Here is a 15,903-nt window from a genome sequence, read left to right on the forward strand (position 1 = left end):
TTGTTGCAGGAAAAATATAAACATAATAAAAATAAAAATAAAAAAACAAAATCTTTTTCATGTAAAAGAAAAAGTATTTCTGGAGACGTAGGAAAAGACATGCTAAAATTATCAACTTTCTGTTGAAACAAACGATTTAAGACTAGATTTTTCAAGGAAAACAACTTTCCAATTCAGATTTTCCTTGCAGCCAAGCATGTCCCCAACAGAAAACCGTTTCCTCCTACCTTCCTCTCCCGCCATTGTTAAGAGACTCCATCGAACATCATCAACAAGGGACCTCTTCTCAAATCTTCCTCCTCCCAGTAGCTCCCAATGGAGCCTCCTCGCCGAAGAACCATGATATGGGTCCTGTGCGCTGCCCTGGTGGCCTCGGCCGCATCCACGGAAGCCATCGGCGTGAACTGGGGGACCCAGACGTCGCACCCGATGCCCCCAAAGATCGTCGTCCAGATGCTCAAGGACAACGGGATCCAGAAGGTCAAGCTGTTCGACGCGGAGTCGTCGGTGATGAGCGCCCTGGCCAACACAGGGATCGAGGTCATGGTTGCCATCCCGAACGATCAGCTCGAGCAGATGGGCACCTACTCGAACGCAAAAGCCTGGGTTCACGAGAACGTCACAGGTTACCGAGATGTCAATATCAAGTATGATGAATTAAATTATAGTTGGCCATCTTTGCATCATCTCTTAGCTTCTTTTATATAATAATATTACATAAACATGCATTTCTGGTCAGGTATGTTGCCGTGGGGAACGAACCCTTCCTCAAGAGCTACAATGGCACGTTCTTGAAAGCCACGTTCCCTGCACTCAAGAACATTCAGAAGGCCCTGGATGAGATGGGAAGCAAGCAGATCAAGGCCACCGTCCCCATGAATGCCGACATCTACAGCTCCCCGGAGGACAACTCCGTGCCTTCTGCAGGGGACTTCCGCTCCGATATTCGTGATCTCATGGTCGAAATCGCGCGGTTCCTCAGCTCCAACGGCTCGCCCTTCGTTATCAACATCTACCCCTTCCTCAGCCTCTACGAAAATCCCAACTTTCCGGCGGACTTCGCCTTCTTCGATGGCGGCGGCCGGTCGATCAACGATAAGGGCACCAAGTACACCAACGTGTTCGACGCCAACTTCGACACACTCGTGTGGGCCTTGAAGAAGGCTGGCATCTCCAGCATGAAGATCATAGTCGGCGAAGTCGGCTGGCCGACGGATGGCAGCAAGAATGCGGACGTAGCAGGTGCGAAGAGATTCTACGATGGGTTGATGAAGAAGATGGCGAGCAATACTGGCACGCCGGTGAGGCCCGGGCCGATGGACGTCTACCTCTTCGCCTTCATCGACGAGGACATGAAGAGCATCCAGCCGGGCTACTTTGAGCGGCACTGGGGGATCTTCACGTACGACGGGAAGCCCAAGTTCCCGATGGACCTCTCGGGCAAGGGAAATGGTAAGTACTTGGCAGGCGCATCCGGGGTGGAATATCTATCGGATGAGTGGTGCGTCTACGATCCGAGTGCGAGGAATCAGGAGGCAGTGCCACGGAGCATGGATTTTGCGTGCTCCAACGGGGACTGCACGGCATTGATGGGCTCATCGCCGTGCAGCAAGTTGGATCGCAGCGGCAGGGTATCGTATGCCTTCAACATGTATTTCCAGATGAAGGACCAGGACGTCAGGGCATGCGACTTCCAAGGCTTGGCGAAGATCACCAGCAGGAATGCGTCCCGAGATGGCTGCTTGTTCCCCATACAAATTGTGAATGCCGCTGGAAGAAGCCCGGCGGAGTTGGGCTTACTGATGCTGCCATGGATTGCTGTATTATTATTTCTATGAGAGAGAGGACTCACTCGGAAGGGTACTGGTGGGGGCTGCTTGTACAGTAGATTTGGTGAATGTCTGGGGGCCAACTAATACATATTAGTTTATCATGAATTCAAATTCATATAAATCTAATCACAAATATTACGATCGATCATGATTGGTCAATTCTAATAGGTTCGTACTGCAGTGTCTCCTAGTTCATATAGATTATAAGCCAGATCCGCTCTGATATCATTAGATTGTGGTCTGCACAGCTCTTGAAGCAGCCGTTGCATAATTCGATCGGTGGATACGTGCGAGGGATCCAACCCCTATTCTATAATCACAGCCTATTTTTAGCAAGCACAATCGTACATTCTCAGTCTCAAGTTTCAAATGCCTGGGCGAAGAAAAAGGCAAAAAAGATGATTGAAAATACAAAGTATTTTCAACCATCCATAGAATATTCTTTTGTCTTAAATAAGTTACATACATTACACTTGCTAGTTACTCCTTAAAAATATGCTAACACATTAAACTAACAATACCAAAAAATGACGGAAAACACTTGAATTACATTAAGGAGTGAGGGTCACTTGCTAAATGAAAGGCTATCTCATAAGTAGATATTTCAGGACATGGCATAGTTTGTACGTTCATGTGAACATGCGAATGCTTCACAATTTTGGGATGTTTCATGTGGACTACTCCTATAAATCTCATTAACCTTGAACTGCATGGCCCAATACAAATCCGAAACAGAGAGAGAAACCTACACCATGACCTATAGAGTTTTTGAGATTCACGAGAAGTTGCAAAATTGCATCCAAAATCTGATACCAAGTTAACTTCATTCTTATTTTCTTTTCTAGGTTGGCGTTGCCATGTTTTTTGCGAGGTTCGTTTATTTAAAAACTTCTAAATCTTTTCAACCCTTGAAAGGAGAAGGGTCGACATCAAGTCATCTATATATCTATATATAATCATGGGGAGATCTAGAAGGAATGAAACTATTTACTATGAAGAATGGCAAATGTTAGTGAGCATCTCATGCCTAGACTCGAGACTAGAGCATTTGAAAACCCCTTAATGTGTGTTATTTGAAAAATAATCTTGCAAATCAATAGTTAAGTGGCTTCTTTGTGCAAGGTTTATATCTAGCTATAATATATATATTGTGTGCACGTATGTATAAATTGCAAGGCTAATAAACTTTCTTCCCTGAGCATAGCACAGCACACGAATATTGCAAATGTAAAATATTTGATGGCCATGTGCATGCATTTCTTGGAATCAATGATTCTTTGAGTGCAATTTATTTTTAACTTAAAAAGCATCAGTTGGAGAGAGTATTCTTATGACATGAAAACCATAAGCACTCAAAATTCAATATAATTGAAAATGACGATGATGGATGTCTCTAAATTTCATTCTAGATAATCAATGTTTTTAAAACCAATTGGGAACCAGTCGTCGCCTATCCATTCAGGTTGAAAGGACCATTTAAAGAAGGTCAAAATTCGATCGAACTCAGGAGAACCGGATAAACTAGTCAGACCAGTTGGTTCGATCTAATTTGGATTTTTTTTTGAAAAAATCAACTCAAAAATAGCTGCGGATGAAATAGATTTTTTTTTCTTCTTTTTTAGACCGAAACTTAAGCATCTAAGGCTCTCCCTTTATTCTCTGGTCTCCGACGGCCCTCTTTCTCCTATTGTCTTCTCTTTGATTCTGTTGATGAAGATGATGACCATATGTGGATGGTCATTGGTGCTGTGGTGCAACATGCACGTCTTCAGCGCATTGATGAAAAACTTCAGATTTCAAATTTGTGTGGATCCCCCACGATCCCATATGTCGACGATTTTAACGAGGGATAGGGCTAATGTGGTCCATGATCAGGAGCACATCAAGGATGTCATCACAGCCATCAAGGTGTTGATCCCCAACTCCAAGGACCCCATGATTGCCCCTTTCGTCCACGATCTCCAGTCCCGGGTCAATAGTTCTCCCGACATTCTTCGTCAGATAGTGATTGCGAATTTCTTTCTTCTTTTGGATTTATTATTTGTAATATACTCTGAAAATCTGATCTTTTTTGTGGTTTTTGGCTTATTTGGTCGGGACAAAAGATATTATGCCTAGATTGCTAGTTTTTTCGTATGGATTTATAATCACTAAATTCTAGTAATAATTTAGAAAAGTGCAACAGATTTGAATGCTTTTGGTTTCGTAGTTATGGTCTTTGTGTTATCATTGTTTCTATGTTAGCTTTTATGTTTTGTTGCTGTTGAGAATTGACTGGCCTCAAGCACCATGGCGAAAGGCGTGACGACACTGGAGAGCTCAGCGGTCGGCTGTTTTTGTCAGATTTGAGGAAAGTGAATAGTGCTCGGTCGCTGCGAATAAGTCCTCGTCCGATAAAAGCACCTCCAACCTGAAACAACATAGAGCAAAGAAGTCCATTGACCGGAATGTATCCAGCAGAGAATAGAAGTCCACTAGCCGGAATGTATACAGCGGAGACCATCTGATGCCTAAGTCAATAAAATTATCAAGGAATAGAAGGAGGCACTCTCTCAAGTTGTAAGAGTGATCTCTTTTTTTTTACCTCTTTTTTTTTGTATATATTGGGTGGAAAAGTTTACCTGCCACTAGAAAATGTGGGTACGTGGGTCGACCAAAAGTGACTGGTTTGAGTATGGCCTGGATATCGGACTTGAATGCTTTGCAAACGAATGATATCCTATCTATTATATCGGTGGGATTGCGATAATCACTAGGTCCCTCAATAAAAATACAAGCACTTGTAGAAAGTTCTCGATAAGTAAGCTCGGTGGTATGGCGTTGGGCCCGCCCAGTAATCACTCTTGATCCACCACATATTGGAGCTGTAGTATGGTTTGATTGGCTAGTCCTCTTGGTGAGAAGTAGCCAATTTGGAGGCGTATTATGTTTTATGTCTAACTTGGAAGCTGGTTGGGGAAGAAAAAATTTTTGAATTCTTTATATCTTAAACAAAGAAGAGGCATCTCGTATGTCGACCCAGCCTTTTCTTTTTTTTTTTGGGCGGGGGGTGGGTGAGCATCATACATTAAGTTTTGATTAATCACTGAGATACAAATTCTCATTTATAACTAGAGAAATAATATTGTACTAATTTATCTTGCTAGGAATTGGATCAGAGAGGATTACTAATTGAATTAGGGATACAGTTTTCCTTTTTTATTATTTTTTAAAATAAAAATATAATTGTGATGCCATGATGACATCTTGCCGATATTACCGACTGGATCAGCTGCTGGATCGGCTAACTCGGGAACCAGTTTGCTAGTTTGATGTCCTATCCAATTTTAAAAATATTGTGGATAAGAAGACACATTCCTTCCGAATTCTTAGGATAAAATGAATTCATCTAATAATTTTACTTTAAAATGAAATGAAACCATGTAGGATAGTTTCACCTTTGGTTGCATGGGGACACGATCCACCCAAGAATTAGTACTTGGTTGCGGCGGAGCCCGCACAGGAAACGCGTAGCACCGAGAGCCCGCACCCAGTGGGAAAAACACTGTTCCCGCCGCCGTTGCGATACCAAATAGGAAGCGCAGCTGCGACGCGCTTCGCTCGTTGCAACGCCTCCGACTGCCCACAGCGGCATCGACCCAAGACGCGTCTCCATCCCACTCGTCCGTCCTTTCTATTTTTGTCTTTCTTAGCCGTTATCGACGCCGTTTCCACCGGCATCTATTTATAGGTCTCTATGCTTCCTCCTTTCCCTCATTCGTCTTTCTCCCGTTCTTTTTTCTCTTCTTCCCAGGGCTAGGGTTTCCAGCGAGAGGAAAGAAGGAGCCGTTCCTGGGTTTTATCTGTTTCTTCTTCTTCTTCTTCTTTTCTCTTGAGCCATTTTGATACGAGAAAAAATGGTGGCGTTCGAGGTGGGCAGCGCAAATGACGCCGTGGAGAGGATCCCCAAGGAGGCGATGAGGATTCTTGACAGATTGGCGTCGGAATGGAGCGACGTGGCCGACTCCAAGGCCTTGGAGGTGGTGCACCTCAAGGGGGCGATGACCAACCAGGTCTACCAGATCAACTGGCCGACCATGGGGAAGGACGGCGTCTCTCGGAAGGTGCTCGTCCGGATCTACGGCGACGGGGTGGATGTCTTCTTCGACCGGGAGGACGAGATCCGGACGTTCGAGTGCATGTCGAGGCACGGGCAGGGGCCGCGCCTTCTTGGGCGGTTTCCCAATGGCCGGGTCGAGGAGTTCATCAACGCCAGGGTATGCCCAATTTCGCAAGAAATTTTCTTTCTTTCTTTTTTGTTTAGTTAATCTTTTAATTTCTAGGTGCGTGCCGATTCTTTGATTGCTCTGTTTGCTATTAGTTGTTTTAACATATTACTAGATGAGGTATGTAGAATTTGTTATTTGTTTTATCATTGTAATTGTTTTTTTTTTTCCATTTTCTTCCATGGTTGATGAGAACGATTTGAATTCATGAATGTTTTCAAGCTGAAATTTTCTTTCTTCCTTCTTTCTTTCTTCCCCCCCAAGCCGGATCTTTTGATATTTATTATTTTCCTTATTAAGATCGGTGTGCTGTCACTAACATATACTTGAGATTTGATATGGAGAAGGATGGATGCATATGGTGTGTATTTTGGGCTCTTTTTGTGGGAAGACTAGGTCTTTTATTCGCTTACTATTTAGTCCAAAAGTGCTTGTGGGGTCAAGAAGCTTTATGCTTTGCTACTTTATGATTTATGCTGTCACTGTTGCTGTTGTTGCCGGTAGTTTATCCGCATAAGATTCTAACATGTGAAAAGGCATTCTTTAGGACCTCAGCACATGCTAAACTGTAAGTGAATAATGGTAGCCTAGCACCAAATAGTCAGAAACCTTGTTTACAACTGTGAGTAGAGAGAAGTCCTGGTAAATTTACATCTAAAGGTGGAATATACCTTCATATATGAAGAGAGCTGGAATCAGGTGCATTCATCTTTTATTGAATAGACAACCTTAGGGTCTGTAGGATCGACCTCAGCTTAAGTGCTTTAATTTTTTAAAGATTAAATGGTGCTTACTTTAAAACAGAAGAGGATTATGACAGCCCACGGTATCTAGGTTGCTTAGGTAGCAACATACCTGGACTTACAAGTTACTCCTTACATTTCCCCTGGCTTGTGAATTTGGATTCATGTAGCATCATGCCTCGTGGCTTTTGTTCAGATCGTGCTTGTTAGGACAATGGTGCCTCTGGTCCCACTTAGAATGTGTTCTGAAAAAGTGTCTCCTCTCAAAACCAGATAAATGGTGTTCTTGGAATCATCTTCATAATGAAGGTGCCAGTGAGACAGTGATGATGGGAGCAAGATATTTCTTACTCTGATGTCAAGTCCTCCATTTCTTTGAAAAATCTTTTGGCAATAGATTTTAGAAAGATGCAATGAAAATAATCTCATGGCTTCTTTTTAGCCATACCACTATCATCCACACAGGTTTCATACAGGATTTTTTTAATTGAAGTTTAACATCAGTTGGGTGACAAGCATCAAGGATGGAGAGAGATAATTGTGGGAGTGTTATTTGCTACAGGTCAGCTTCTTCGTTGCTGTTATGCAAAGATGGAAAATGATGTAGTTATGGTTCTTAGGTTTTGATTGGGGTCGCTTGACGCCATACCTGGATTATCTATCTGAAGTATACACTTTATGTCCTCATCTAAATGGCTGAGGCTGTCTGGTAAGATGATTATTTTCCCCTTTTGCCAGATGATCTGACTTCCTCATGATCATTCTCGGTTGCATGAAGAATGAACCAAACATTTGCTAAGATACGTGCTGTGATGTTGGTACGTGAATGCTGTTTGATTTCATCAAGTTGTAATTGCTGCTTAAGAGCTCCTAAATCACCTGGTCATCCCATGATTTTATTAGTTACTTATGCATGGAAAGCTCTGTGGTTTTTCTTGTGTAATCTACTCATGGTAATCTTTAAACAGCAATGGTGGCATTACTTGTTAAATTTTCACAGTTTGTGTATCAATGTTCTGAATTGGTCATGCTGCTTTTGCTATTTTAGACACTTTCTGCAGCTGATCTGCGGGACCCAGAAATATCTGCTCTTGTAGCATCAAAATTAAAGGAGTTTCATGACCTTGACATGCCCAGTCCAAGGAATGTATTCTTATGGGAAAGATTGAGGTATATTTTAATTATCTATCAAACTTTGGGCTTAACTTTGAGCAGTGATGTGCCTGATAGCTTATATTATCTCTCTTTATCTCAGAAAATGGCTGAAAACAGCTCGAAATTTGTGCTTACCTGAAGAATCTAAAGAATTTCGCTTGGATACCCTAGCGGAGGAGATAGCTGCTTTCGAAAGTTTTTTCTCTGGGAAAGATCAGAGAATAGGATTCTGTCATAATGATCTCCAGTATGGGAATATCATGGTTGACGAGGAGACCAGACAAGTAACTATAATAGTAAGTTGCTTTCTCTAATACACTTAATCTACGGGCTCTTTTAGTCAATTTCTTAAAAGTTAACTTTTCAAACTTCCGTTTCTGCTAAGTGAAATGGAAAACGTTATAGTTTTGGTTGAATGGTTAGAGTGCTAGTTCCTTTAGGAGTCCTATCTTGTATTGTTTTAAATTTGGTTTCCCAACCAAATTGTTTTTCTCCAGGGACGATTCCATCTCATATGGAATTGTTGCTGCAGCTTGGTCATGAAGTTCTGATAGTAGCTGTGAGATCTTAAGCCATGAAAAGCATAAACTAAGCACTGCATTGCCAATGATGAGTCTTTTTCTTGTCCTTTTCAATTTGTTCTTTTTCCCTATCAACTTTAGGGAGAGTGATGCGGGCCAAGGAACATTAGATCTTAGGATTTCAGTATATTTCATTTCATACCATAACTTCAAAAGTTCAAAGATATCATAAGGAGTAAAATGGTTTGCTTTGTAGAGAATGGCACAATTAATGACTCCATAAGATATGCAGGAAGTTCTGATATTAGCTGTGAATGTTTTAAGAAATGTTCATAGTACTACTTCTGGTGCCTATACTAGTACCATTTTGGTATAGTGTCTGTGCAGTCGGTTCGTGGTACGAACACTTTGTACGCTTCCCATACTTAGTATTGGTTCACTACCAGTACGGTTTGGTATTGTCCGATACAAGGTATTACGGTTTGGTATGGCAAGTCATGGTTTTAAGCCATGAAAAATATGGTGGGTACTGGCCCTACTCTTGTGGTGTATGCTCCCAAACTAAGTACTACACTACCAATGACGAGTCAAATCTTTTTTTTTTTCCATTTTAATTTGTTTGCTTTTTAGAGAATAGTACAGTTAACAACTTGAGATTCCTAATTACATAGATTAATCACGTTAATCTTTAGTTGGTGAGAAGTTTATCTCTTAATAGGGCCAAATATAGTGTCTTGAGAAGTCATATTTGAATCACATTGTCCCAACAGTCAATTTTTTGGAATAAATTTTAGTGCATGGCCATAGGTAAGCATATATAATGGGGCTGTCTTGTATTATATGTTGTCTGAGAATGTAAACGGTTACTTTGTTAACTGTCATTCTTTATGTGAAAACTTATCTGCATAGGTAATGTATTGGTAGTTTCCTGTATGCGTGTTGTGTGAGAATATGAATGAATGAAAATTTCAGCACTCTTTGATCTGCGTTAGAAGCAAAGTGATTTAACTTTGCAAATGGTGTTCCATTCGTGCCAATGATAATCATCCTTTTTTTTTGTGGGTTGGGGTTGGGGGGCTGTGTTCTAGCAATTGCTAGTTATTTATGCTGAGGAATGCCTCGAGTGTTCTGTCTCTTTAGTTGCTGGAAGCAGGAGCAGGTGTGGAGGTGGGTGTGGGTGTGGGTAAGGGGAAATTGGTCTGTCACATCATAAAAGAAAAATAGGGAAATGCTTAAGAAACAGGTGCAAGGATGTCCTGACTGCCTCTTTAGTTTCTAGAGCGGGTATGCTCCACTAAATAGAAGTGGTCAGCTAAGGTCTGCTCTTGGAATGGTATGACTTGGCATGTCAAATGATTATATGTTGTATTCTAGCGATTGTAACATCATGCCTGTTGTTGTAGAGTTGTATATCCAGACACTCTGCATATCCGTACTCTGGTGTTTACTTATCTTTTTAGTTATGCACTAAGACATTTCTGTGACTTCTGGATGGAGATATAAATCATATTTCTCTTATTCTTTAATTTATTGATCAATTTTAAGCCTGCTTCTTGATGCATCAATGATATAATCGGAGCCAATCTCTGGCATAGCCAGCATTCTGTTTTAATTTTTTTTCTCGACCTCTCAACACCAGACTGAATGCAGAAATATATGAAATTATGTAGGATGTCCATGGTGTCCACTTCTCATTATTCTTTATTTTTACAATTTCTAGGACTATGAGTATGCAAGTTTCAACCCCATTGCATATGATCTTGCCAATCACTTTTGTGAGATGGCTGCTGATTACCATACAGAGACTCCTCACATTTTGGATTTCAATAAATACCCAGGTTTGTTATTCTTGGTTTTCAGTTTGCTGACATTGAAATGGACACCCCTATGCTGGTGTTAATGCTCTGTTTCTGATCTTTTTGGAAGCAGATTATGAGGAGCGCAAGAGATTTGTGCAGGCATATCTGAGTTCGTCAGGTAATCTGTTCAAAGGCTGCATAAAAAACACATAAAGAGAACTGATCTTTTTGGTTCAACTTGTACCTCAACAACAGATTGAAATAACTTATCACGATCTTAAGCAGTCTTAGACATTCCATACGTGCATCTATAAGTGCAGTGGTGTAAATGCATACATGATATTAGAACTGATAGGTGTAAGTTTCATGCAGATCCTACTTCTTTTCCACACTATGAAGGTTGAATTACAGAACTAAGTGGTTATTTTGACATCGAGATAATGAGTTAGGAAACTATAAATTTCTTGCCTTTTTTAATGTGTTCATGTGTCGCTATAGCTCACTAAACCTGGTAGATTGATGAGTTACAGTTTTTCAATTGTATATCAAGTAGGAAGCATTAAGCATGATGACCGTCAGGAGTTTATCAGATTATGTGGTCGCCATAGGATTGCACATACAATGAGATATATTGGACCACATTAATAGTTTGATAGCATCAATGTGAATTTAGATCATCTTTCAATAAGAAAGACAAATAAAAACTCCTCGTGTCCTGGAAGCTATTTAATCATCTTAATATGTGTAATGCTGGGTCATTTTTCAAGATACGGATGCTAGAGGTTGTTAGTCAAAATTTTCGGCACTATCAGATTTTTTAAAAAAAATTATTTCTGTTCCCCAAGGTGGTTATTCAAAATTTTTGGAACTACCCAATCTCAATTTTATTTCTGCTCCCCACACCCCGTCTCCTTTTTAAAATTTTCGTGGACTCTATATTCTTTTATCTATAGGTGAAACAGGCAATCTCGTGGAAATTGACAATTTACTGGAGCTTATTGAGAAGTATACTCTTGCAAGTCATCTTGTTTGGGGCCTATGGGGAATAATATCAGTAAGGCACTTCGGTTTGTTTTCTTGTTCGGTCGGGCTCTTGTTGCTTGGAAGTTGGTTTCAACCTTTTCAATTCATTTATCCATTTGTCTGCAGGAACATGTCAATGATATTGACTTCAATTACATGGAGTATGCAAAGCAGAGGTTTCAGCAGTACTGGTTAAGGAAGTCTGCCACATAGGGAGCTGGGTGGGTGAATTGAATGGTTTACGTGCCTTTGTACTTACTTGTCAGCGTTAGAAGCCACTATGAATACATGGCATGGGTTCTTCAATACTGAAATTAGATTTTTTGAGTGTTGCAAAATAATACAGCTATGTTCAATAAACCGAAGGCAGCCCCTGGTGTTTTTGTTTTGGTTTTAGGATTACAGTTAATACGAGAAAAATTTCACGTTGGTCGTTAGCATTCATAAAAAAAAAAAAGAAATATGCTTTAATGAAAGCATTTTGTAATGTTTTGTTGTTCAATATTTAGTAGTAGTATTAGCTTCCCATTTAACAAGGGCATCGTGTGTGCTTGAGCATCTTTTGTTTTTGTCCGTTCATTTCTTTTCTTCTTTGCTTTTGGCTCCAAGTCAATCAAGGAATTGAAAGTAAAGAGAGACAAAAATGCGTATTAAGATTCTCTCTTTTTTTTTTGGGTTAAAAATAGGAGGGGAGGGGGGAGGGACCAGCTCACCCGTATAACAGCCGTACTACTGGGCCTCTCTTCCATACAGGTCGTAGGTTTCGTGTGCCTTTTCCGATCCGTGGGCTTACCAGGCCCGCCGTCTCATGTGTGGGTACGTCATTTTAGCGCCATCTCGGTTTAGATGAAAGGAAAGCATATCCACTAACGAGTGGGAAAAAGTTTATGTGCCGATATGGGATGGGATGGGTGGGGTTTAGAAGGTTGGATAATTATAGTTTGTCTCATTTGACAGCGAGGCAATATCAAGTTAATGTGCCATAGGGATGGCTTAGAACTTTGGTGGACCATGGCTACGGGTTCGATCACCTTGCTATTTGCAATTAGCTGCCTTTGCCTGAGAAATATTGGTCAAATGGTTTTGTGGTGCGTGCAATGGGCCTTCAAAAAGGCTGTGAAGGCATTGATGGTTGGGATTAATCTCATCTGATATAAATGCAATTCTTGGCTCCATATATCCAGGAACGAATTAGGATTCCATGCCCATGAAGGAAGATAGTGTCAGCTGTCACTTTTATGGTTGTTATTTAACATCAATCATTCTGATGAGTCCTGTGTGCAGCATCTCCCTCTTCCCGGAAACCCTAACTGATTTCAGATGGCATTTTGGTTTTATGCGAGATGGTGCATTTGGCCTAGTCAGAGTTAGGATTTTTCAGGAATCTAGGCAAGCTCAGCGCCCATAATACTCGACGGGTTCCAAAGAAGGATTCACTTTCCTTAGCATGAATCAACAGTTGGATCGCACAGGATTGAATGAAGTCAGAGCTGGTCTTCTACTAGACCAATGAACCCCCATCCTTTCCTTTCCCTCGTGAGAGATTCTGAGTTGGCCTGTCCTGATTAGACTCGGCTGCGGTTGCCCCCCGACATCCCTGTATCTCATGCATGCCGCTCTCTGCGGCCGCCACCTAATAGTATCCCTAAGCCATTGATGGTGATAACAGGAAGGTTCTCCCATCTTTGGCTTATTCTCGGCAGACCATATCAGGTATATAAAAGGCAATTCAGTAATGCAACGCTGTATGGGAAAATGAAAGTTAGTCTGAAAATGAAAGTTAGTCTGAAAGTAGAACATTAAAGGTTTTTAGAAACAGTATTAAATTGTTATTTTTTTAGGAATGTGTGATACAACTGAGTACATGGGTGCTGCATATTGAAGCTGCATTTGCTGCAAAACCATACAGAAGTAAGCCATTAGAACACGCCATTGTTAATTCTTTTAATCAATATTAAAATGAGGGAGAAAATACCCATTATCCCAACTGTTAGAAGTAAGCTGCCTCCCATTTTTTATGAGCCTACGAAGAGAGATGATTCAGCTGATGTTGGCTGAGATTGGTTTGGACTATGCAAGGACTATTTATAATGGTCACAGCTCAGAGTGAGCAACTTCTTTTTCAGTATAGTGGACAGGTAAAATGGGAGTACTTGGCTGTATTTTCTTGACATGGGTAGCCAGCAAGAGAATATTGCTTCATGCTGTGGATGTGAGCCGCCCTTCTAAATTGCCAGGCAATTTTTGCTATTTTCCTTTCTCATGTTTAGGCCGACGAGCCGAGCCTGAGCCTGAAGGCTTGGGCTCGGCTCGTTTTACAGAAGCTCGGGCTCGGGCTCGGTATCGAGCTTGGTATTGGGCTCGAGCTCAGACTTGCTTGGCAAAGTAAAGGCTCGGGCTTGAGCTCATAAAGCTCGTTTCAATTACGAGCTCAAGCCCGAGCCTGAGCTCAGGCTCCGGCTCAGGCTCGATAACAAGCTATCGGGTGTTCATGTCGGGGATGTTCACCCTGCTCTTTCTGGCGGCCCTCTCGGTGCTGCTCTTCACCAACCCCTCCTTCCCCGTTGCCACCTCCATCGCGGGCGACCCTTCTGTCGCCGGCGACGCCCTCCGGCCCTACCTCGGCCGCACCTTCCTGGCCCTCAAGTCCGACCCCCTCCGCACCCGCCTCCACCTCCTCCTCCGCTAGGCGGCCGACCACTCCGCCCTTGTCCATGCCTACGCCGCCTCAAGCTCGATAACTCCTGCCAGCTCTGCACATTCAAAGACCTCACCGCCTCCCTCTCCTCCCTCACCGCCCGCCTCGACTCTGACCTCCCCTCCGACAAGGACTCCCTCCGCCCTCTCGAGAAGGAGGCTAAAGACCGCATCAAGTTCGTCCGTGCCCTCATCTCCGAATCCAAGGAGTCCTTCGACACCCAGCTCAAGATCCAGAAGCTGCGTGACACCATCTTCACGGTCTAGGAGCAGCTCCACTCTCGCCAAGAAGCTCGACGCTCTCACCAACCGCATCGCCGCCGGATATACCCCCAAAAGCCTCCACCACCTTGCCATGCGCCTCATGGAGGACCGCATCGCCCACCCGAACTCTTACCGCCGCCCCGGCCCCGACCCGCCGGAGCTCGCTTACCCGAATCTCTACCACTCCATTCTCATCTCCGACAACATCATCGCCGTCTCCACCGTCATCAACTCCGCTATCCGCAATGCGGCCGACCTGAATCTCTACCACCGTCACGAGCTCGTTTGGGCTCGTGAGCTGCTCGGCCTCGGATTTAAACGGGCCTCATTTTGGGCTCGGGCTCGGATTTAAACGGGCCTCATTTTGACTAACGGGCCGAGCCCGAGCCGAGCTTTTATCGAGCCGATCCCGAGTAGCTCGGCCCGTTAACAGCCCTACTCATGTTCTGCAACTGCCATCACCTTCCTTAATTTCTTATGTTTTGTAATTGCCACCACTTTAATTCTGTCTAAAATAAATAACCCAGTCTTTCTATAAATAACCTAGTTTTTCTATAATCAAGGAATGCTCCATATGCATGCATCTTATAAACGTCTTCGTGGTAGCTGCTCCTGTCAAAGGCAATATTTGATATGTTTTCAAGTGCTGAAACCAAGATAATTATAGGGTGAATGTGTGGTTTTCTCTCTCTCTCAAAAGAAAAATTGATTAAATCTTGAAAAGCTATAAGAAGCGGATTCCCTAGCAAAACCAATTATCGATAGTTCTCTACTACTACTTCGTGGCTTCTAAATTATCAGAAATTTCTTGCTATTTTCCTCTCTCAAGTTTTGCAGCTGCCAGCACCTTTCTTTCTTATGTTTTGTAACTGTTTTAAACGTTAAAGTGGCAGCAGTTACAAAACATAAGAAAGGAAGGTGGTGGTTACATGAATTTTATAGTATAATATTGTATACTATAGCATGATAATTTAATATAATATTAACTTATTTAACATAACATATCAATATATTATATTATTATGATATAATGTAATACAATATTATATTTATAGTATAATACAATAATAAAGATATAAAATATTATAATTATTAGCGTAAATTAATTTTTTATAATATAACAAATTTTTTATCTAGATGATAAAATTAGCTAAACAATTATTAAAGGGACATTTTGTGTAATTGTTATATTTTATCACAGGTATTTTGGTCAAAAAATAGCTTTTCGATTAGGTCTAAAAGTGCTTTTCTGAAAAGCTTCAAAATGTAGCTTCTCCTAAAAAGTTGTTTTTAATTTTTTGAGAAAGCTAAAACAGCTTCTCGAAATTTTTACCAAATACCATTATTTCATCTAAAAATGCTTTTAGAAGGCCAGAAGCTCTTCCAAATGGAGCCTAAGTGATTTTCTCCGAGCCAAAAGGATCCAGAAGGGCCGATGGTGGCGGAATGTAGAAGTCAGTAAATGCTAGATGGCAGGACATTGAAGTCAGTCAACACTAGATGGCAGTCAGAAAATTCTAGGAAGAATGGACAAAATTGTGAGTGGGTAGGATAAGAAAGAAAGCATGACCATTGGAAAATGTGAGGCTCCAGTTCTGCCCCAA

At 41.8% G+C, this 15,903-nt stretch overlaps 2 protein-coding genes across 3 annotated transcripts; both read left to right on the forward strand.

Annotated features, from left to right (window-relative positions):
- Positions 1 to 257: 257 nt before the first annotated feature.
- On the forward strand, positions 258 to 1,979 carry LOC103709755 (glucan endo-1,3-beta-glucosidase 8-like). Its single transcript, XM_008795252.4, has 2 exons — positions 258 to 647; positions 740 to 1,979. The coding sequence occupies exons 1-2, from the start codon at positions 316 to 318 to the stop codon at positions 1,836 to 1,838; spliced, it is 1,431 nt and encodes a 476-aa protein (XP_008793474.2). The 5' UTR covers positions 258 to 315; the 3' UTR covers positions 1,839 to 1,979.
- Positions 1,980 to 5,333: 3,354 nt separating this feature from the next.
- On the forward strand, positions 5,334 to 11,862 carry LOC103709756 (probable choline kinase 2). Of its 2 annotated transcripts, none has more exons than XM_039129233.1 (8): positions 5,334 to 5,562; positions 5,752 to 6,088; positions 7,889 to 8,010; positions 8,096 to 8,291; positions 10,237 to 10,354; positions 10,446 to 10,493; positions 11,269 to 11,369; positions 11,465 to 11,862. In XM_039129233.1, the coding sequence occupies exons 2-8, from the start codon at positions 5,789 to 5,791 to the stop codon at positions 11,549 to 11,551; spliced, it is 972 nt and encodes a 323-aa protein (XP_038985161.1). In that variant the 5' UTR covers positions 5,334 to 5,562; positions 5,752 to 5,788; the 3' UTR covers positions 11,552 to 11,862. The 2 variants fall into 2 exon arrangements, with proteins under 2 accessions (XP_038985161.1, XP_008793475.2); XM_008795253.4 differs by having other exon boundaries at positions 5,334 to 5,494; positions 5,626 to 6,088.
- Positions 11,863 to 15,903: the final 4,041 nt, after the last annotated feature.

The sequence above is a fragment of the Phoenix dactylifera genome, chromosome 8 (assembly GCF_009389715.1).
Source record: "Phoenix dactylifera cultivar Barhee BC4 chromosome 8, palm_55x_up_171113_PBpolish2nd_filt_p, whole genome shotgun sequence".
Taxonomy (NCBI): Eukaryota; Viridiplantae; Streptophyta; class Magnoliopsida; order Arecales; family Arecaceae; genus Phoenix; species Phoenix dactylifera.